The sequence below is a fragment of the Hoplias malabaricus genome, chromosome 1 (genome assembly GCF_029633855.1).
Source record: "Hoplias malabaricus isolate fHopMal1 chromosome 1, fHopMal1.hap1, whole genome shotgun sequence".
NCBI classification, from domain to species: Eukaryota; Metazoa; Chordata; class Actinopteri; order Characiformes; family Erythrinidae; genus Hoplias; species Hoplias malabaricus.
In genome coordinates, this window is record NC_089800.1 from 69,994,723 (window position 1) to 70,017,066 (window position 22,344).

Genomic DNA, 22,344 nt, shown 5'->3' on the forward strand with positions numbered 1-22,344 from the left:
GCTTTTGGGGAGTGGGGAGGGGGGGTGGGCGGTGGAGTTTGTGTGTGTCTGTTGGGGGGGAGTTAGATGCTGGAGGGAGTTAACAGGGGTTTTGGGGTGGGGTGTGTAAGAGTGTGTGTGAGACCACCAACACGTTTCCTGGGTCACATGATCACAGGCCTGTGAGGAGGAGGAGGAAGAACAGCATCCTGTGGCTGTTTTGTCCTCTTTGTGCTCCTTTCATGCTGTACATGTGTATGGTGGACAGAGGAGAAAGAGTGTGTGTGTGTGTGTGTGTGTGTGTGAGAGAGAGAGAGAGAGAGGGAGAGAGAGAGAGAGAGAGATGTTTGTGGCATTTCCTCGAACCTCTACGAAATCATCCAATTAAACAATCAAGGGATTAGAGAACAAGTGGAAATTCAGGCACACATGCAGCGGCATTAACAGACACCTTAATACACTCACATCGACATTCACGTGTCTAAAACCCTCCCTGAACAATAGTACATTCCTCTAATAATCTGACTGCATTCAACCACAAAAATATTAGTAAGGATGGTCAGTTCTTAACCACACACACCACTTCAACACAACCCAGATTGTAGAACATGGATAGAGAACAAAGGAGACTTGAAATAAAGACCTCAGCAATCTCACAGGTGTCTCCTCTTGAGTTTCAGTAGAGACCTCACTAAATCACTAACTGTACTCAGATTTGCCTCCTTTGTCTCTGTTGTGTCTCATGTCTCCATCTTGTCTCATTCTTTTTCTTCTAAGGAGAATTACCATTATGTCTGCGGGGCCAGTACAGGGCAACTTATGAGCAATAAACTTAACCTCATGCACAGCTGCTCAAGGGGATTTCTTATATATATATATATATATATATTTCATGGTTTTCTATGTAGATTACACAAGCTGTGTGTGTGTGTGTAATAGTAGTAGCAGTAGTAGAATGTCTGTGTTCATAAGATGCCCACATTAAACCAATTGAATACCCTAATTATGTGTCTACAAACCTTTGTCCATATAGTGTAATTAAGGAAAGCACAAATAACCATTTAAAATGTTCCATAATATATTGGAAACATGTCGCACAAAAAAACAGAACAGAAATGGGGAAATAGGACTGGAATTAAAATATTACTATATAATATAAACCATGTGAGTGTGTAAATACAAATATTAATGATTATATAATAATCGTATATATGTGAATGCCAGATTGCAACGCAGATACTGAATACCTTTATTGTAGCGATCTGTGAAAAAGCTACATCGCGTCATTAGCCAAAGGGTTTGAATTCATTTCCTTGTCTGAAAGAGCAAGGCCACACAACAACAAATACACACCTCTCTCTCCTTTTCCCCTCCCTCTCTCTCACTCTCCCTTGTATCTTTTTTCTTTCTCTCATTCTTGTCCTCCTTTCCAGTTTCAGTATTTATTCTGTTTCTCTCACTATTTTTCAATCTTCATTAGTATCTCTCTCTCTCTCTCTCTCTCTCTCTCTCTCTCTCTCTCTCTCTCTCTCTCTCTCTCTCTCTCTCTCTCTCTCTATCTCTCTCTCTCTCTCTGATGTATTTTAAGCAAGGTTTCTGCTCCCGTGTGGTTTCCTCTCTTCACTGGTATTAATCTGTTATTTTTTGTAGGTGTGAATCGACTGTGGAGAGTCTCTCTGGGAGTCCACACACACACACACACACACACACACACACACACACACACACACACACACACACACATACACTCATCCACTCCAAAGTCTAGTGCTGTCCCCACACAAACATTCCACACTGCTCTCTCTCTCTCTCTCTCTCTCTCTCTCTCTGTCTCTCTCTCTCTCTCTCTCTCTGTATACAAACTTAGTTTGTGCATAAGCCTGCTTATTGTGGAAGTCTGTGAGTGTGAGAGTAAAGTATGGTCAGTGTGTGTGTGTGTGTGTGTGTGTGTGTGTGTGTGTGTGTGTGGTACAATATGATGAGTTTTCCATTTAAGTGTAGAATGTGGTATTTGTGTGCATGTCCAGTTTGTTGAATTTGTGTGTATAAGTGCATATTATGGGGGTTGGTGAGTGTACATGCAGATGTCTATGTGTGTCTGTTTGAGTCCAATACTTTGTGTGTACAAGTGTATAGTGTGTGTGTGAATTCAGTACATTAGTTCGTGCATGCACATGTGAGTTGTGACTCAAGCTCAATGCGTCATTCTTTTTCTTTATACACAAACTATATTTGTTTAATTATTTAACCCTACTCTTCAAGGGTAAGGACCACCACAGAGCAGGTATGATTTGGGTGGTGGATCATTTCTAGCGCTGCAGTGACACGGACATAGTTGTGGTGTGTTAGCTTTTAGTTGTGTGGACCAATGAGGTAGGTTTGTCTAACAGTATGGACACTGTTTAAAAACTCCTGGACCATGGCCGCATTTGATAGTTTCACATAAAACCCACTAACACCATCACCATGTCAGTGTCACTGCAACACTGAGAATGATCTACTCTACCAAACATAGCATACCTGCTATGTTGGAGTCTTCTGGGTGTCCTGAATATTAACGATCATTGTGAAAGACTACACTCTGTAATCACAGAAATACAAAGTGCTTCTGTATGGACAGTGGTTACTACAATATTTCAAGTAGTTGCTAAGGTATTCCTAACTGGTTGCGCTATGGTATCCTAGGGTGATACAATGTGATTGTTATGGTATTGGATATGACTCTTAGGGGGCTTGCTAGCTGATATTTGTGGTCTTAATGGTGGGTACTAGAGTGTACAATTTATTGCTGGGGTATTGCTACGTGATTGTCCTTATAAATGTCTCTTCAATTTTCATTTTCCTCTAACAGTGTCTTTGGCTCCGATTCCTGATTTTGAATAACATCACTGTAGACCAAGACACACTAAGCTAGCTTGCTAAAATGCTAAAAAATGCTAATAAATAGCAAAACAGAAAAAAAGAACAAAAAAAAAACTGATCTGACTTTCACACACACTCAAGGGGTTCACCGAATGGTGTTAGTTTTTTCTTACCTTGTTAAAAATGCAGTAATCAAAATGATATCTCAGTACCTGAACAATACTCCCAGTTATATTTTGTAAAGCCTGGGAATGAGATGAGGCTTGTTATTGAACTTAAAAAAAATTACAACACAATTCAAATGAAACTGCTCGAAATGGACGGCTCCTAAAAACAGCCAATATCTCTCCACAGGCAGTAAATTGGCTTTGAGTGTTAGCTGCCCACCGGCATCATGGCTGAGATGGGCTCTTGAAGCTCGGCGAATGGGGTTGAAATGTCACCTTTTTGAGATCTTTTTGTTGCTCTTTGGCGCTGTTCTATCCCAAGCACTTTGGAGTAGTTTTAAAACTGTTCGCTCTTGATGTGGAAGAGTAGAGGGAGGGATAGCTATGTTTCTCTGTCTCCTTCTCGATTAAGTGAGGGAAAAACAGACACCATTTTCCTTCAGCAAAGTCATGGTTGGTATCTGAAGTTTGCTTTGCTTATTTACTTTCAGCACTTTGCTATCAGGCTAATGCTGCAAAAACGAGTTTGCATAGCTAATAACAGCGTTAGCGTCCATTTTGTGGATTGAATTCTGTTTAACATTTACACATACACACACGGATAAATAATAAAATTTACTGTAAAATGCCAAAAAGCATATTAAACCTAGTTTCTGCTTGTTATTATTGTTCAGATGTAAACAAAGTGAACCTGAGAGTGGTGTAATGTGAAAATATTTACTGAATTGTTCATACCTCTGAAGTCTTACATCACATACTCCAGAGAGCCCCACAGTTTTCAAGGTGGCTGCACCTTAAATGTGCACTAGTTAAATTTATTTCATTTTCTGACTATTACCATTGAATGGAAAAACTAAAAAAGTATTTCATTTGGTTATTTTATTAATGCAAGTGTGATTGTTTATGTGATTGTTAAAACATGGATTAGCTGCTTGGCTGCTGGAGGTCACTCAAGGATGTGATGTGGGACGTCGAGTGGCCATGTAGGTGAACTACAATAACGCAGACAAGCACTCTGAAGAATCTAAATAGTGCACCTTTAACATTGTTGAATTCACAAATTACAAGGTTTGTCCACAAAACATTTGACGTTTTCATTCTTATCGTGGCCACAATTTGTTTCTTTAAAAAGAGTGTACATTTTATTTTATTTTATTTTAGTCAAAATTTAAATTCTTCTTACAATTTACAAGTCATTCTCTCATTTTCTATTTGGTATTTTTTTTTATTTTAATTTTTAATTGCTATACTAATTCTAATAACATGGATGCTATTTAATAACATTGTGAATTTTGAAAATCCTGCGCCAGAAAATTAAAACAAAACTAACGAATAAACTGTTACTCATTTAAGCTATTATTGAAAACGTTTATTTCTTGCAGCGTTTACATTATAGATTTTTTAAGAGTTACAAACACTTAAGTGCGCCGGAGATTTAATTCACCGTAGAGTACAGACAACATCAGCATTAGGGGCACGCACGCAGCTTGACGTCTTAACGTCCGCGCTCCCGTGGGCCTGCGTCTCTTTCTCGATTGGCCCCTACCCCCTAAATAGTGCACTCCGGTGGTCATTAAAATATGGCTTTTAGACTCTAATGCTCACTTAATGTAAAAAAGGAAGTCAATCCAGCGTATGGCCGAACAGAAGTGAGACATACAGTACAGTATTCTGTGAATTTGTACGTGACCTACGTAGTGCACTATACAGGGAATAAAAAAAGATTTGGGAGTGGGCCTTGGTCATATGACTAAACGGCGTTAGAGAGAAGCTGTAGCCGAATAAACTTCACTCTTCGCCGGAGATTGACTGTATACCTGACCGAAGATGGCAACGATTTTCCAGAACAGACCTGTGGATCTGAATGGACCTGAAGCTGCGGCACGGCAGCACTGTGAAGCCGTGAAAAGAAACTACATTTCTCAGCCTAGACTCAGTGAGTAGCTTCAGAATGGACCTGAGAGCAGATGAATGCTAGCTAAATATCAGACATTTATAGCTACCATTGTTAATGGAAATACGGTATTATACATTATAGTGTTGCCTAACTATTTTCTGTGTAGCTTCTATTTACCTTATACATTGCTTACAGTGCGCTCTAACGTTATTCGAATTCCCCGTACCACCTTAAATGGTGCAGCAGTTAGCCTGAGACATTTAAGGTGGAACGGCTTATAACGTCAGCCTCGTTAAAGCTGAAGTTAAGCAGCTAAACGTTTTGCTTATTGTCAGTTTGTTTTCGTTGGTTTCTGTAAAATAATACCTTAATAGCATGGGTTTTTTCTGAGTGTTTGTTTTTCTCCTCTCTTTACGTTGTTTATCTTGGTCCATGTACATTAACTCTACAATATAAGGTTAGCTAAACAAGCTAACTGACTTCTCGATGAGAAAAATGTTTGTCAATGAAATAAAAATATATTATTATTTATTATATATTATTATATATTATTAATATAGCCAATTTTTCAATATATAAAAAGTAGATAAATATATTAAAAGATTAATATATGATATTAATAGAGGGCAAGTTAATAATTGTTGTTAGATAAATCTTTTTAATTATATGTGTGTATGTTAAGGAATAGTATGAGGCTGTTCTGAAGGTTTTTATTTGGTTGATATTTTAAAACACTGATGTTTATGTAATGATTAGATTAATGAGTCAGTTTCCTGGAGAGTTTCATATCCAAATTAATTCATATCAAATACTGAAGGTATTTTTGGGAAAATTAATAAGGCGTTTCTGTCAAAGCATATTTAAATGTATGGCAATGCTAAGACAACTCAGCATGAGCCTGCATCCAAGGACACAGTGTGCAGATGGTGTTGTGATGATGATGATGATGTTCCTTTACCATGTGACATCATCACGTGATTAAGCCAGCTCATGCAGGAGGAGAACCAAGCTGCTGCTTCTCTTCCTTTGAGTTTATATTTAAATAGGAATGATCAGCCTATTAAAGTTTGAGATGCTGGGTCTATCTCACTTTATTCTCCTCACTCATTGTGGTACATTTGTCACATTAATCAGGGCATTGTTTAAAATATCTTTGTGTAGGATATAATGATCTTGTAGGCCATATAGTTTTTAATTTTCATATCCATATAATGCACAGTTTTGTAGAGCACTACAACAGGATTTGATAGGTTTGGGATTCAACCTTGGTCAGATAGAGACTGTATCTCATCTGTTGCTACTGTGTTGATCATCCTCTAGTAATTTATCAGTAGTCACTGGATGCTGCACACAGGACACTTTTGACGGGTTTCAAGTTTACCAACTCTATCAATCTTAACTACTAGAAAGGTGCCTATATATCCAGATATTTATATTGGTATACTTACAGATTTTATTTGGTTAAAGCAGTGTTCTGTATCGCTAATGAAGCGTAATAATAAGCTTGAATGAACAATATTTAGTTTATGAAATACACTTTTTTTTATTATTATTTTAAACAAATATTTCCACAATGTAGGTACAAGTACAAGTAGAAAGACAGTCTATACTGACTGAACAGCTTTTTACACTGTCATGAGGATATTTGTCACGACCGTGACATGCACTTTCTAAGGACTGCTGCTGACCTGTGTTAGCGTGCTTCTTTGTGGTTGCTTGAATGAAGTCAGTGTTCTTTGGTATGCTAAAGTTACACTACATAAACTTAGCCCGATTTTAAATATTTTGGCCTCGAAATTGCGTTTCAGACCAGTCGCAGCATGTCAAACATTTGCTTTTTTTTTTTCTCCTTTCGACCCAACTTTGGATATAGTTGCGTAGTATTAACTCTCCACCAACTCTAGGCTGAACAAGTCCCTTCAACGGCCAATGAGAATAGAGCACAGAAAGTAAATACAGGCATGTGCAGTGGAGCACTACAGTGGAGGACGAATTAAACGGTAAAACTATGAAAAACTACAATATATTACATAGTATTTGATGTGCATGTCCCCAAATAATGAGTATTTCCTGTAGGATAACATAGTGAGCCAAATAAAATGCTGTTACAACCTTTATTCCGACTGTATTCTAATTTTCCATTCCACCTTAAATGACACAACACTGTGACAGCTCTCCTGCTCTTTCTGAACCATTTAAGGTGGAATGTAGCTGCAACTATGTTCTATTCTACTCCAAGTTATTTGGTGTTTTTTTTGTGTGAATCTACACAAATAGTAGCACAAACAATGACCTCAGCCAGTCGTACATCCGTATTTATCTGTCTCTCCTAGGAAATGCGAGTTGTGTGTTTGGTTGGGGAGTTTGGAGTCATGTACTCTGGTATCCCCAGTGGTGTAACATGTGTGAAATGTATCCAGTCTCCATCGACAAAAACAGAAAAAATCAACAAAAGCAGTCATGTAATGTGAAATACCCAGTCTGTATAATCTGCCCCAACTTTAATTCTAGCGGTGCGCATCTATCTGCTTCATGGGGTGTATACAGAAAAGTGCCCTTTGTATTACATGTAGGGAATATTCAGTAATGGGTCACTACCAACACACATGAAATCTGTGCTCTCTGTAGCTGATACTGATACTATGTTTAAGTGCCGGTATTGGTGCAACATTAAATAATACTACTGTAGTTGGCCAGCTACACGGTCAGAAAAACTGGTCATGGTAGTAGTATGTTTTGCTGTCACTGTGGTGGTGCCCTTGAGAACATATTCATATCTTTAGTTAGGGAAAATAATTGTACCTTATATGGTTATGATTGTAAATGTAAATATGTTTACGCCTCGTGTTCTCTCTGTGTCCACATGGGTTTCTTCTGCATGCTTTGGGTTCCTCCCACAGTCCAAAAACACAGGATGGTAAGTGGATTGGCTACTCAAAATGTGTCCATAGGTGTGAGTAAATGTGAGTGTGTGTATCGCCCTGCGAAGGATTGGCACCACCTCCAGGGGTTGTTCCCACCTTGCGCTCAGTGATTCTGGGTAAGCTCCGGTCCCATCGTGATCCTGAATAGGATATGCAGGTTCAGACTTAATGAATGAATGAATATGCCCCATTTAATCTCCAGGACTTATATTATGTTCTTTTAGTTTGCACTGTTCTATAAGGAAATATTATAAATACCCCTCCCCACTTCTTCTGGAGAAGAGAATGCAATGTACCTTTAGGGAACACAACTGGACTGTAACACTACTGATGTATCTTTTAAAGGTACATTTACACTGTACATTTAGTGACCATACTTTTTTTTTTTTTGAGAGTGTATAAAGTTTACCTTTTCTAAACATCACCAGTCTACAACTCTGCATTTCTGTTTACAAATATCGCCAACATGGTTTGGTCAAGGCGAAAGCTCAGAGCTGCCAGCTGCTTTAACAGTTTCTGTTGTTCTTTGCTTCTTTAAGTCACATTTTTGCCTCTAGGCTGTCTGGAAAGTGTTTATCAAGCAGCTGACTCAGCACAGGGATGTGAAAGAGCAGTGTGCGCTCAGAGAAGTGCAGGTCAGCTGATTCCACACACAGGACATGTGACTCTGTAGACCAACCTTTTGGACAAATTCTTTTTTTTTTTTTTTTTTTTTTCTTCTTCTGGAAAGCACATTGATTTGCAATGAGCTGCTCATGAGGAACAAAACACTTCACACAAAGACAGTGTACTGGAATTTTTTTTAAAGATATTGTGAAATTGTGGATTTTCGCTGAAATTTAAAGTAAGATGTGCATATCACTCTGCCTTGATTATTGTAAATAAAGACAGACACTCATCTGTCGATGAACAGGTTTGGTTGCCATCTTCTCTGTCCTTTATCAGTGGTTGGTTTTTGACCGTAAATCTACTCTTTGTTGAATATTCTTGGATGCATTTTTGAATATCTCTCAACAGGTTAGTGACACTGACATGTATAACTCAGTAGAAATTCAACACTACTAGGGAAGCACTGACACCAATACCTGATCCTCAACAATTTACAGAAACCAAGAACCAGTCCTACCTACCTGCTTCATTGGTGTCTCCAAGTTCTGATAATGTATACCATTCTATTAATTGTGCAAATGAGTTTTAAAGCGTTTTGATGTAACATATAATTGTAATTCAAACATTCTCCCTGCTCTTTTGTCATTTTTTGGTTATTGATGTATGCTTTTTAAAGGTGATATTTGTGATTTGATACAACAAAAAGTATTAATACACTATGTACACTAGTTCTAATATCAAAATCACTGTGTTTAAATCATCTAAGCCTAAACTCACAAGTACTTTTGGATACAGTATTATCCACAAGGACAGAACAAATCGATGCACATGCTTTTGCAGGGCCTTTTCCTTATAATGAATGCGGTGACAAAAATTCTTTGTGCTTCCCTTTTTCAAACTTATTTTAAAACTTTATTTATTTATTTTTTTATATAAGCGACAGTTGTCATTTTTAATACAATGAAACAGATATCATAAAATGAAACAAGAGCAAGATTTGATTTGTGAGTTGCACAAAAAATGTTTAGAACTTATTTGCACATCTAATATTTACCAATTTGATTTTGGTTAAAGGTAAGCCTTGTTCGCGTTAATTCCACAAGGTTTCACGGCTATAGCATTTGGAGTCTTGCCCAATGACTCATGGATTGACCCAGAATTGTATCGTACCTGCTTAGGTTAGGGATCGAATCTCTGACTGAGATGGAGAGCAGAGATGTTATTTCTTGTCTTGCCAAACATTCTTCAGGAGAGTGTAATATTTTTAGTATGATTTGAATTCAATTGTAAAGGGCCGTCCAAAGACAGCCATTTTTTTATTCATGTGCTCTGTGTGAGTTTTTGTCCCTTGTAATAGAGGAACAGGCCACTAATCCTAACACCTGAGTGGAAGTGGAGACCTCTTGTTGCGCCTGCACCTCTTTTGATGGCGTAATTTGCGTCCTGTGATATTGCGGCACTTGATTTGTTAATTTTGTTTACCCTTTTAATGAAGAGCCTGCTGAAGAATTACCTCACGTTCTTCTGTGTTGCTGGCTCTTTTCTCCTCCTTGTGTATTATTGCTGTTATTCACTGTCTACCTCATTAATTTACACCCCAAACATGCTTTCCCTGAGATGGCCTGGTAAGCGTATGGTTTTTATTATTTTTTTTCCCCTCTGTCTCTCGAGTGTGTCACAGGAAAGCTCGGGCTAAAAGCCTCTTAGCAAAGTAGGAAGAAATGACTTAATGGAAGAATTGAATCTGAAAGCCAAAACAGAGAGGTAGAAGGAGAGAGTAAGCGAGAGACACCAGCCTGACCACCACAACCCCCCCCCCCACACACACACACACACACAACTCAACCCCCCCCCCTCCAATCTCACACCCCTCTTAAGAAGAGCTCAAATAGCCCCCCTAATGTAGGCATGGCTGGATAGCAGCCCATTTACTTCATCATCAGAGAGTGAAGGCTGAGTGCATGCCGATAGCAGCCTATGATTGTTGGCAGTGATAAATGATGGACATGTAAACATGCCCCCAGGTTCCCCACCTGCACCTGAGAAACCAAAATCGCTACCTCAGGCCTGATTGACTTCTGGGTTTTGTTTTGTTTTTTAAAAAAGAAGGGTTTTGTATATACAAACGAATCTGTCGTTGAATCTTTGAATTGATCACTGGTCCTCTTAGCTGTATGCATCTGATTAGATTTAAATTTTGAAGTTCAAGCGATTTAAGTTTTTAAATCCAGTGGGATGATGATAAAGGACAGAAGTGTGCTGATAAGATGAATAATTATATAATTATCATTTATGATTTGCATGTTTGAGTGTATATGATAGGGCTGGACCTGAATATTCAGTTTGTTTGGTAGGTATTCATTTTTTTTAAACAGTTTTATTTATATAATTTATTAATAAAATAAAAATCAATCGATAAAAGCTCTAAAGCAGTCCACAGCTCTGCTTCCACAAAGCAACCACTCCACCTGTATTCAGGCTTGTCATCATAAAAGTCTTTAAAATTGTGTATGAACCTAAAACACCCTACTTACCAGAAATCATTGCAATGCCATGAGTCATTTTGTCAGCTTAATTAAAGTTAAACCATCTCCATGACTCTCTGGTTACCCCAAGTACAGGTTGTGCCCTTCCTGAAATCTCAGACATGCTGAATCGCTCAATAGCTGTGTGCTGTGGCGCTGAAAAATTGGCATTTTAAAGCAGGCATCAGTCACAGATTTTCTGAATGTTCTTCACATATGAATTCAAATATATGCAGAACATTCCTGCCAAAGCTCTGAAAATGATATTCAGGACAGCCCTAGTATATGAGGACTTTAAACAGTTAAAATAATTGTGTTCAGTCTAGTTAATCATGATTAATCATTTGTCCTATTTCCATATAAACACAATTATTTTGTTACACGTGTATCAGTGGATAAACCAGCTTCATCAATGCTTTTCTTTCCTGTATTTTCATAGACACAAAATTAAGGAGTGTAAATTACGTATGTCTCCTGTCATACTGGGTTTATGTCCGTGAATTCAAAATTATTTATTTCAATAAGATTTGCCTGTGGCTATCCGATTTGTGCAACCTGCCAGGACTGCGCATGCGCAGATCTTCGCACATGTAGCTTATAGCAGCACACAGACTGTTTTCCAGAGCAGAGAGAAGTTTCATCTTCAAAAGTGAGTAACTTTAAATACCCATAGACATTGCTTAGTCTTTCCTCACTGTTCTTTACCATTTTAAATAACCCACAAAGTGTTTTACCGCTGAAAAAAATTGTGTAGATGTATTGAGGTAATCTTCTGTTTAAACAAAGCAACGCAAAAAGATGGGCTGCATGTCTTTACAATTACGCTCAAAGAGTAATTTAATAAAGTATCAGAGCTATCAGCAAAGTGTACACAGGCATGATGTTCTGTGCATTCGCAAATCGGGCAGCAGCCCAAATTTGGTAACGTCACTGCTACGACAGGCAGATTTTGTGAACATATCATACAAGTCCTTGTACCAATGAGCCTAAAACGCCACATTTAATTTTCTCAACTTTTCTGAATTAAACCACCCCCATTGGGACTGTTCCCTTACTGGTCCCTCACTGATGTGCTGGAAATTGGGACTTTATAGCAAGCATCTGATGCAGATTTTTAAAATCACCAGTCCCCCAACAAAAATACAAATATTTGCTGAATATTTCTCCCGAAGCCCCTATGCCCTGAAATTGGGGAGAGATCTAGAATATGAGTAATTTCAAATTTTGTTTATTTTAGTTAATCAGGATTAATCTTATTTACTTATGACACTGTTATTTTGTTATACCTCTGAGTGGACAGCCCAGCGTTATTTCACTTTCTGTTTTGGCTTTTCAGTTTCATATCATTTTTTTATTTATTTTTTCCTCATGAATGTTCATGAAGACAGTTTTCAATACCAGCATAGTAGAGAGCAAACCTATGAGTGTACATGATGCTCTATGTCCTATCACATACACAGTCAAAGGTTCAGTCCCACTGTTATTGCAGCCTCTCTCACTTTTGTTCATGCAGTTATTGTTTTGTACTTACAGTAAAGGCTCTTGAGGGCAGCAAGAGCTTTAGACTGATCTGCTTCTTTGTTACTTTGAATTCCCTTGTAGTCTGTCATAGGTGCTGATTGTATCGCTTTAAAAGCCATAGTTGAACATGAGGGCTACAGTAGAGATGGGCTTCAGGTCTGCTAGAGATTGGCCTTGAAGATATGATCGGCTCAGATTTTGCAGTCCGATTGTGATGTCTGATGATGATATATATGTTGCGATGCATGTATCGTGATGAGTACTGTATCGTGAGCTAGTTGGCCTTATTACAGATAGTCAATATAAGGCGTTAAACATTAGTAAACCATCTCCTTAGACCGTCCCCAAATGTCCAGAATTAGGACGTAATTACATGTTGTCGTAGGGCTTCATCCTTGTTTCCGACATTTATTTGTGCCTGCCATTCTCTTCAGGTTCCTCGTGCCGAATCTTTTGCTGGTGTGATGAGCTGATCTGTTCACGCACTCGTGCTAAGTCAGCCGCCTGTGACTGTGAAAGCGACAAACAAATAAAGCAAGCACAATACTCATCTAGCTTTTGATAGCTGGGGCCTTTTTTTATCTTAATCATGTCATTTGCAACAAAGGCAATTAACCCAGACTGTCTCCGCTCTTTGTTTTATCTCTGAATAGACGTTTAAATGAAATGAAAAGACATTCAGCGCGGTAATGGTATTTCTGTGAAGAAACAATTACCCATAATGACACGGTTATAAACAAATCTTTCAGATGTCACAGCCTGCTTTATTTTGCCTACAGTTTCCTGTTTCTAATCCCTTTGTCCGCTTGTAATTAATCAATTGTCGTGACAGTGAAAGAGAAAGCCCCCGGTGGGCGTTTGACTTTGTCTTGCCATCAAAGAAAATGAAATGATTTGAAAGAAGAGTATAGAATAGTTGACTTTCAAAAATAGTATCCAAGTCTCTAAATTATGTACCACTTAGACTGAGGGGCGAGGAGGAAGAAGGGGAAAAAAACGTGCCCATTATCCTGAGCACAAAGCTCCATGACGTGAACATGCATTTTCTGTTCCTGCGTTCAAGGTCCTTGTAGCTGTAAGCACCTTATGCAAAGTTGTTGACACCCCGAAGAAATGTAGAATTTGTTTGTTTAAGCTAACAGAATAGGAAAATCACTCATGGATGTAGTCGTTGTCTAGTGTTCACACTGGATGTGTCATAACAATCTGCATTATTATCTTATGACATATTTTAAATGCAAATACGTCAATATACACATCAGTAAGGGAACAAGAATTTTATCACTCTGCATCTTTATGTACAATGTTTATGCATCAAATAAAGCACTGTATATTCGACAAAATATGCCATTTTGATTTCGCAGATGACCAGTTGGGTTCCAAACATCTGGGATTGTCTGACAAAACAGTAAACGGACAGTTTTGACCAGTATTTCAGTGCTGATATTCAATATTATCTAAAAGAACAGAATGTTAAGTGATGCTAGTCTAAACTTTCAAAGCAGGTCTGTCCAAAGGTGTGGTCTTTTGGCTTAAGCTGAATCTAAATGTTGACATTTATATTGAACTATGACTATATCACAATGTCCCACCTTTAGGAAAAATATCAAACCCAGCAAACAGTAAACAATGTATGCTCCAACATACGAATTTGGGGAATATCCAGTTTTCTCACTGTTTATGTTGATTTAATTAGAAAATAATAGAAACTGAAGTGATTCTTACCAGCATTAGCATAATAGAGAGACACAAATTTGTGTTGCATTTTACATGTGGTAAGATGTATAAAGGAACTACACTTCCATACCCAAAACTTTTCACTTGGATCACCAGAGTACATTTGTCCACTAATCTGATCGGAACTACCAGAGAACAAAATTAAAGAATTGTTTAAATATATTCTGTATAGCCAGAAGTTTCTTGATTTCACATTCTTCATTTCTCTGAAATGGAATTAAAAATGGTATTAAGGGTTTTAATAATGCAGCATCAAATAGTAGCCTAAAGTATGAAACAAAGTATCGGCTGGTGATAATCTGATACTGATACCATTCCAATGACGTTATCTTTATATGGAATCTTCAAGGAGGTCAATTAGTTGGTGCTAAACTTCTTAATTTTTAATTTAGCCATCAACGAGATATAAGCTTGAATGACAAAAATCTTTATTTCTGTATAAAATTGATGTATTAAAGCAAAGTGAAAGACCCACCTATTGTTCTTACCTAAAATTGCACAAGTTCCTGTGCATAGTCACTGATGGAAAACAATGAACAATGCCGTAATCACTGTTAAGGCTAGGATTTCGAATTTGTCAGTGCTAATTAGAACGCAGTTCAACCCTTTATAGTTAAGCTAGATTGGATTTGGAAACTCTGACTGGTGTATAAACATTTTGCTTTTGACCCCTGTCCTTCTGGATGAGACAATGTAATGTATCTTTAGGGAACATGGTTGGACTTTAACACCAGAGTTGTAGTTTTAGTGAGAATAATGTACCTGTACATAATTTTTTCTGAGTGTAACAGTGGTTAATCCTAATTTAGTAATTCAGCTTATACTGTATTTGATGTAATTGATATTTTGCACTTTCATATTATGCAGTGCTTAGCCTTTAAAAAGAAGAGAAATGAAGGCTTGCATTTGCAAACGTCCCACTGAAAAGAAGGTCCTGTTTATCGATCTGTTGCCAGGCAGTGTCCCTCCAAATAAGGCACAGATTGCAGGGAACATTACAGTTGTTTCAGTCCATTGTAACTGTGCCACTTTGCGGTGGCTCCTATTCCAAAGAGAGGACGAGGGGTTTAAAAAGTTACTTTAGCATCGCTGACAACCCTTCACTCCAGCATAACCACCAACACATCTCAACAACACACACACAGAGTGTCCTCTGATTACACACAGTCCAATCAGCATGAGTGTGTGGGGTGTCCTCACTCTGCCGTCGTAGCTGCTACCTGTGGGGTAAAAAGCATTCCTCTTTGATAGGGTGTTATCATTCTTGAGGGCTTTGTTAGGACCGATGAACAGCTACCATTTATAAAAGGCTGGTGTGCTGGGTCTAGGATTGATTTTTGTTTGTTTGTTTGTTTGTTTGTTTGTTTGTTTACTTTTCCCGACTTCTTTTTGGTTTTATGGTGGTTTTTGTGTTTGAAAATTATTTTAGAATTGTATAATTTTCTGGCAAACCTTGGCCATCACCTCAGGTCCATGTCAACAGTGAAGAGAAACTAAGCTAATACGTTGTCATTTTTTTAACTTGATGGTTTGATTTGGAGGGTTTCAGGCAAACCGTTTTGGCCTAAGAGATTTATAGTCAGGCCCCCCCCCAACCAAAATATATTCTCATATCAAAAATTCAGATTTCCCCATACTGCCATCCATATCATAATTGGTTTCTGTCTGTTAGTGCTGGAGCCCGAATGAATGCCATCATAGTCCCCCGTCAGTTTCGATTCACAGGCTTTCACAGGTCCGTCCTTTTCTCATCCGCCATTTCTCTTTTTATTGCATGTCATTTTGCCATTTTCACACATAACGTTAGCAGCTTCTAAATACGATTGAATCGAGGCACAATTACGTCTCTTAACACGAAAGCTGGTGCAATTATGAAACCAGGGTAAAAATAATAATAACAATAATTGATTATTTTTGCAGAAACATGTTAATGTGCGTTTAGTCGAAAGGCCATTTTTGTGCCTTTTGAAAAAGCCCTTACTTGGATTCTGCATAGTGAGGCTGAAGCTAGACATCAGAAGAAGAATAGCCTGCTAATTCATTAAACGCACTTCCTTGGATGTTCATTCTGTACACGTTTCCTTTAGTCGGCCACAATCCATGATAACTAGGCCTTTGCCTTATTGCAGACACATTGGAGTGTGATTTTTCTTTTTTTTTTTTTCTTTTTTCCCCCCTTCTCTTTTTTTTTTTTTAATTTTTTTTTTTAACAAGGAGATGTAAAAGTCCGTCTTCATTATACACCTTTTCTTCACTTTGTGGAATATCGCAGGTATCTGAGCTAATGCTTTTGGGCTGACATTGGTAAAAGCCATTATGTCAGTAGTTCTGATTGATGTGTGAGGGCCGGCCAACTTTTATCTTTGCACACAAAATTGTCTGGTTCATTTAAATAGAAGTGTTCAGTCCTAGACATTGCACACCTCACACTATACTGAGTTCAATTTTCATATTTCACTACATTACAATTGGAGATCTGTGGTAACCGATTAAATTTGCTCATGTACTTGTACTTTTTTTTAGAGTAGTGATGGAGATGTTCTTTGAGTATTTTAAATCAATACATTTTCTTATTACTTAACTATTAATGATTAAAAAATTCTACTTTTGCTTAGTTGTGTTTGAACTGATTTTTGTTAGTGTTTTGCTCTTGGGTCACCCCACTGACCTTGGAGGTTTAGCTTTGTGTTTTTGACCAACAGCATCCAAAAAGAGAAGAACATTGTCACACAAACATAAGTTTGCATACATTGAATGTTCCAAGAAGCTTCTCTGCAGTTCCAGAAGTTGGTCAGTACATAAGTAGTATTTTAGGAACTGACAAACTGTGTGTCAAAATTAGTCCTGTTTGCAGAACAACGTGATAGATTATTATTATAATTTTTTTAAATGTAGTGAAATATGTTGAAGAGGTATGCAAAATATGACAATGTGCATCTTGGAAAATTCCATCTTAGTCATGAACTATACATATAGGGAACAGAATTTAGAAATGTAATTTAAAATATGAGAATTTCACTCAGCATGGTTAAGCAGATTGAATCTTGAGCAGAGTATTGTTACACAACTGTTTATAGATCTTATTGTTTTGCTATCTTTCCTCTCAAAGTTTCACTCAGCACCCAGGCCCTCTGACCCAGGGTTCTTATAAAATGAATTAACTAATAAAAAAATGTAACATTCTTGGTATTATAGTGGAAAATGTTTTCTCTTCTGCCTTTAATCGCTCATCCTATAAACACAGTCATGAAAGAGGGTTTTAATTGAGTGCAGTACTATCACCATTATTGCTCATCCTTTTACTGCTTCACTCATTCATCTTTTTTCATGAACGAATTAAAGGAGAAAAACATATGAAGTAAAAATTTGTACAGAAATGAATGAGTAGAAGGCTTTATAACTTAAGTTTATAACCAAGCATGCTTTGTAATGGATAAATAGCTAAATAATTGTTGTATAAAAAACATAACAGTGCAAATATTTAATACAAGTCATTTTTTTTCCAGTGACGACTTCTTTCTTCTTCTTAATGATCCATTTTTACCATCAATACAGTTTTATTCTCCTACATTCACTATCTTTTGCAAGACAAAACAATAATAAAAAAAAAAAAACAACAAACAGAAAACATTGCAAGGATGGTGAAAGTGAGAGGACAAGCTGGAGTCTGATAATCGATCTTGTCTGTTGTTCATGCTTTTCATGATTTAAAGAAAGAATGCGATTTTCTATCAGGGATTCTGTCCAACTTGCATCGATGCACGTCCTCCTCAACCTTCTACTGAAACATTGGGGTATTCTGTTAACATCCTCCCACCCGTTTCTTTAACTAAGAACTCTCAATTGTGCTTATACTTATATACAAAGAAACATTGTAGCAGGTGTCACGGGTTGGGTTGCTTTATGTAGGTCTGCTTGTTTGGTACCCTTCCGATGTCGAACTGAGAGCAATTAGCGCTGTGTTTACACAGCATCTATATAGAAACACTGTGTTCATGTAAAAGCATGGAAAGAAAGGAAAGAAGATCCTGAAGAGAAGACTATGAATGTGAGCGCACCATCACTGTTACCACTGCTTTTGTGTAGTTAATTTGGGGCTTTTTGCGATGCACCTAGGAAGAAGAAACTCAAAATGAGGAGGAAAAAAAAAAAGGTTAACCCACAAAGGCCCCCCTCCAAACACATTCTCTCTCTCTCTCTCTCTCTCTCTCTCTCTCTCTCTGTCTGTGTGTGTGTCTGTCTCTCTCTGTTTCACTCACTCCTCAGAGTCCCATCTCTCTTTTTGAGAGCAGGAATTGGGAATGTGTTGGAATGCTCTGTTCCTCATTTCTCTGCCACTTGAATGGGCCCTTTTAGTATTTCACACCAAGGTGTCCTTCAGGGCGCGAGGTCAGGCTACCAAAACAGCTCCTAGCGCCGGATTAGAACCAATTAACGTCTCGGAGGACAATGGCGGCTTGGCAGCTCCGCTGGGCCGCCGTTACACACTCGGCCCTCGCACTGCAGCCACTCCAGCTCAAGTGTCCTGCCAGAGGCGGGCAAAGTTTTTCAATCCTAATGGGAAATGTTGCTACTTCACGCCTGGCAAATGTATAGCCATTTTTTAATCTGGGTTTTTTTTCCCTTCTTTGAGGCCCCTTTCAGAGCTTCAAGGGTAGAGCCAGCCAGGTTCACCACAATCTCACAAACTGGCTTGTACCGTAGAGGTGTTTTGTTGAGGGTTATTTTTTTTTTTTTTTTTTTTTTTTTTTTTTTTTTTTTTATATAAATGTCCCCTCTTTATTTTGTTAAATGTTCATGTATTAAAATGTTTTCCCTTGTTTCTGTTTTTTGGTTTCTCCTTGAACCTTTGAAAAAAAAAATAAAATCTGCCATTTAACCATTTCTACATGATTGGTTGGTTGCAATATGAACAGATGTTCAGAGTGGTTTGATGTGAAATGGTTTCTTTACACCAGTGATTACAGGGACCCAGGGTCACAATGTCTACGACAAATTTAGGAAGTAATTTTTTTTCTGTAACCAGCAGCGAACCTACATCTCTTCTGAGATCTTGTATGGAATATTGACAATGCTAAAATAATAAAAAAAATGTTTTTGAAAAACACATTACTGGCCAAAATATCCTGTAACAATGGCATTGATCTCCCCACATCTTGTTCCTGTCACCACCTCTGGGAACAATTCTCACATTTTAAGTCTCTAGAACAAAGCATTTGATGTCAGTACACTCTCAATGATTTTGTTTACATCTCGTCCAGAAATTTTATAAAATGGGTGGCATTTCCCTTTGAGACTAAGCCAAAGGTTTGGAGATCTCCACTTGATGCCCAGCATAAGACTTTTGTTGTGTTGGCTGAAAGATTTCAGTAGCGTTATCCATTAGTGGTGTGTCCATGTTGTGTTTTGAGAGATGTTTAAGAGGTGGATGCACAATTATTTGGTGGCAATTTTCCTGCATCATAATTATGATCACATCTCGGTAAATAGCCATATGAATCTCTTTTGAAACATATGGGCAATTTGTAGGGTAAGTGTAGCTATTAAGTCCATTTTATAAACACATCCATCGAAAGCACGTACTGCAATTTGTCAAGGCTGGTTTGAAAAGGAGGCGTAGAACAAAACCCATAATGTCTTAGAAAACGTTGGAATTTGCAGGAAAAAACAGTGTATATCTGCACATTTGTAAAAGGGCATTATGTGGTGTTGGGCGTGATTAGGCTGGTGTTTTCTTTCAGAGTCATAATGATAATTATGAGGCTTATCTTTTATTTAGGTGGAAAATGTGCACTCTGGAAATTCAGGCAATAGTAATTTCAGCTGAAGCATTTTGCCTTATTTATTAATTTAAGTTTTATTTTTGGTAACAGGTGTTGGTGTGTGTGTGTGAAGTTTTGTGAACTAGGCAGTGTATGCTGTTTACTTTTGTTTGGAAATAATGCCTCAGTTCTTCACCAATTACAAATTAGTTGTAGTGTGGGCAATATGACTGTGTTTATCATGTTTGTGATATTTTTCTTCAAAATACACCTTGTGAAATTATTATGAATATCACCAGGTGGTTTTGTGGTCTGTTCAAAATGATCATATGTGTGGAAAATATTAAATTTCTTCTGAAATAATTTTTCTATTGCCCAACCACGGTTAGTCGAATAGTTAGTATTTAATTTTTACCCAGAGAATATCTACCCCAATGTTTTAATCTACACAATAAACGTGTGCAGCTTTCTTAGAGGTCTGGTCTCTGCAGGTAATTTAACAGAATGTATAAAAATCTCATTTATCTACATCTCTGTTGTAGATAAATAGAATTTCCTGACATACATGATTGTGTGTTTAGGACTATGGATGTGTGAGGTTTTTGGTCTCTTATCTAAGTATTTGTTGTGGGTCTAGCAAATACATATATCTTTTAAAATAAAAGTCTGTTACAGTTGGATGGCTGATGTGCAATCAGCATCTGAACAAACATTTGTCAAAAACAGCATTAATATTATTATTTTCTTTAATCTTTTATGAGTTATTCATGTTTGAACTAGGCAACATGGGCTAAAAATCAGTCAACATTTTTGGAATAAAATCAAATGACAAATCTTATGTATTATCCCTGTCTGATCCTGAGTCCAAATACATTATCTGATCATCTTTTATTATTGCTTTATTTAATGTTGTATAATACATGTGTTGTGTCTAATCACTGCTATAACTGGATAATTTAGGCTGATGAGAGTTAAGCAATGCAAAGCTTTTCATTTATTTACTTTAACACTCTACCATCAAGGGATTTTTTGCAGTCATTTACTGCGCTCTATAACGAAGTGGTAATGTGGATAATGCAGGCAAGCAAGAAGTTGACCAAACAAAGAAATCTTGAATATTATTTCTCTATTTAGCACACTACAAACAATAGGTTGTGTGAATAAGTGTCTGAACTGGACAATATTGGCTATAGTGTTACCAAAGTGTTGACCAAAACAAAAATGTCTTTCTTTCTTTTACGTTCCCTCCCTTTTTTTTCTCGTTCCTTCCCAAACTATGTTACTAATTGGGCGTGAGATGCAGGTGTGTATATATGTGTGTGTGTGTTATTCAGTGCTTTTCAGGCTAATTAGTGGCAGAATGGCCGCTCCCTGTTGGGCTGCAATTTTGGGAGTTAAAGCCAGGCCTCATTTCCGTCAGGCTTTGATATGAGGCTTCAGACTGACGCCTCACACACAAAAACCTGACACACTGATGCGTTTACAACACACACAAGCACACACACACACACCCATTCATTCAACACTTCCAAAAGCCCGACACATTGAGGCCCTGATGGACGACCCAGAACAAGTTGGAGTTGACCTCTGCTGCCCTCGTCCACAGAAACAGGCTCAGATTCTGAGACCCAGAGACAGCACATTGGCTCTAGTGACAGAGCAGCTAATGTTTCCCCAGAGCAAGCGAAAAGCCAAAGTGAGGACCACACCCCATTTCTGCTGCTATTGTTAGTCCTTCTGCTAATGATGGCCCACCCGGGATACACACCTGCAGCCTCTGAGTGTGTGTATGCATGTGCGCACACACGTTTATATATATATGTGTATGTTTTTGTTAAACAAATTAGAAGATTCTCAAAGGTTGCTAGATTTTGAAGCTGAAAAAAAAAAACACAATGCATTCGTTCTTTTAGCTTTATATTGGATCTTATCCAGGAAATAAATGAGATGCTTATAACCCTATTTGTTTTATTTATATATTTTTTGCTGTATCTAAGCTTTTAACATCTTCTTCAAGAAACAAGAAGAGTTGCTTTTGTTTTGCTTTTCTGACAAATATGCAGTATGAAACATTTCTTCCTGTATAAACAAAACAAAATGGGTGCAACTGCTGTTTTTACACTATATTGCCAAAAAAAGAGAGACAATTATTTTCCTCAAGTGCATCAATAGGGAGTTTGTCAACCTTTACTGCCGTAACACACTAATCTTCTAGGGAAGCTTTACAGCAGATACTGCATCATTTGCTCTGGGTATTGGATTGTGCTGAGCCAGAAAAATACTAGTCAAGTCATATGTTGTTTAGTTCTGATCACAAAAAACACTCCAGCTCATTCCAAAGGTATAGGATGGAGCTACATC

General features: G+C 37.7%; 1 protein-coding gene across 1 annotated transcript in view; it reads left to right on the forward strand.

Moving 5' to 3' along the window:
• The first annotated feature begins 4,651 nt into the window (after positions 1-4,651).
• The window catches only part of atp6v1ba (ATPase, H+ transporting, lysosomal, V1 subunit B, member a), a 40,757-nt gene continuing 23,064 nt past the window's right edge, over positions 4,652-22,344 (forward strand). Inside the window, exon 1 of the mRNA XM_066672286.1 lies at positions 4,652-4,944. Within this exon, the coding sequence (XP_066528383.1) occupies positions 4,836-4,944 (109 nt within the window). The 5' untranslated portion in view covers positions 4,652-4,835. The remainder of the gene's footprint in view (positions 4,945-22,344) is intronic.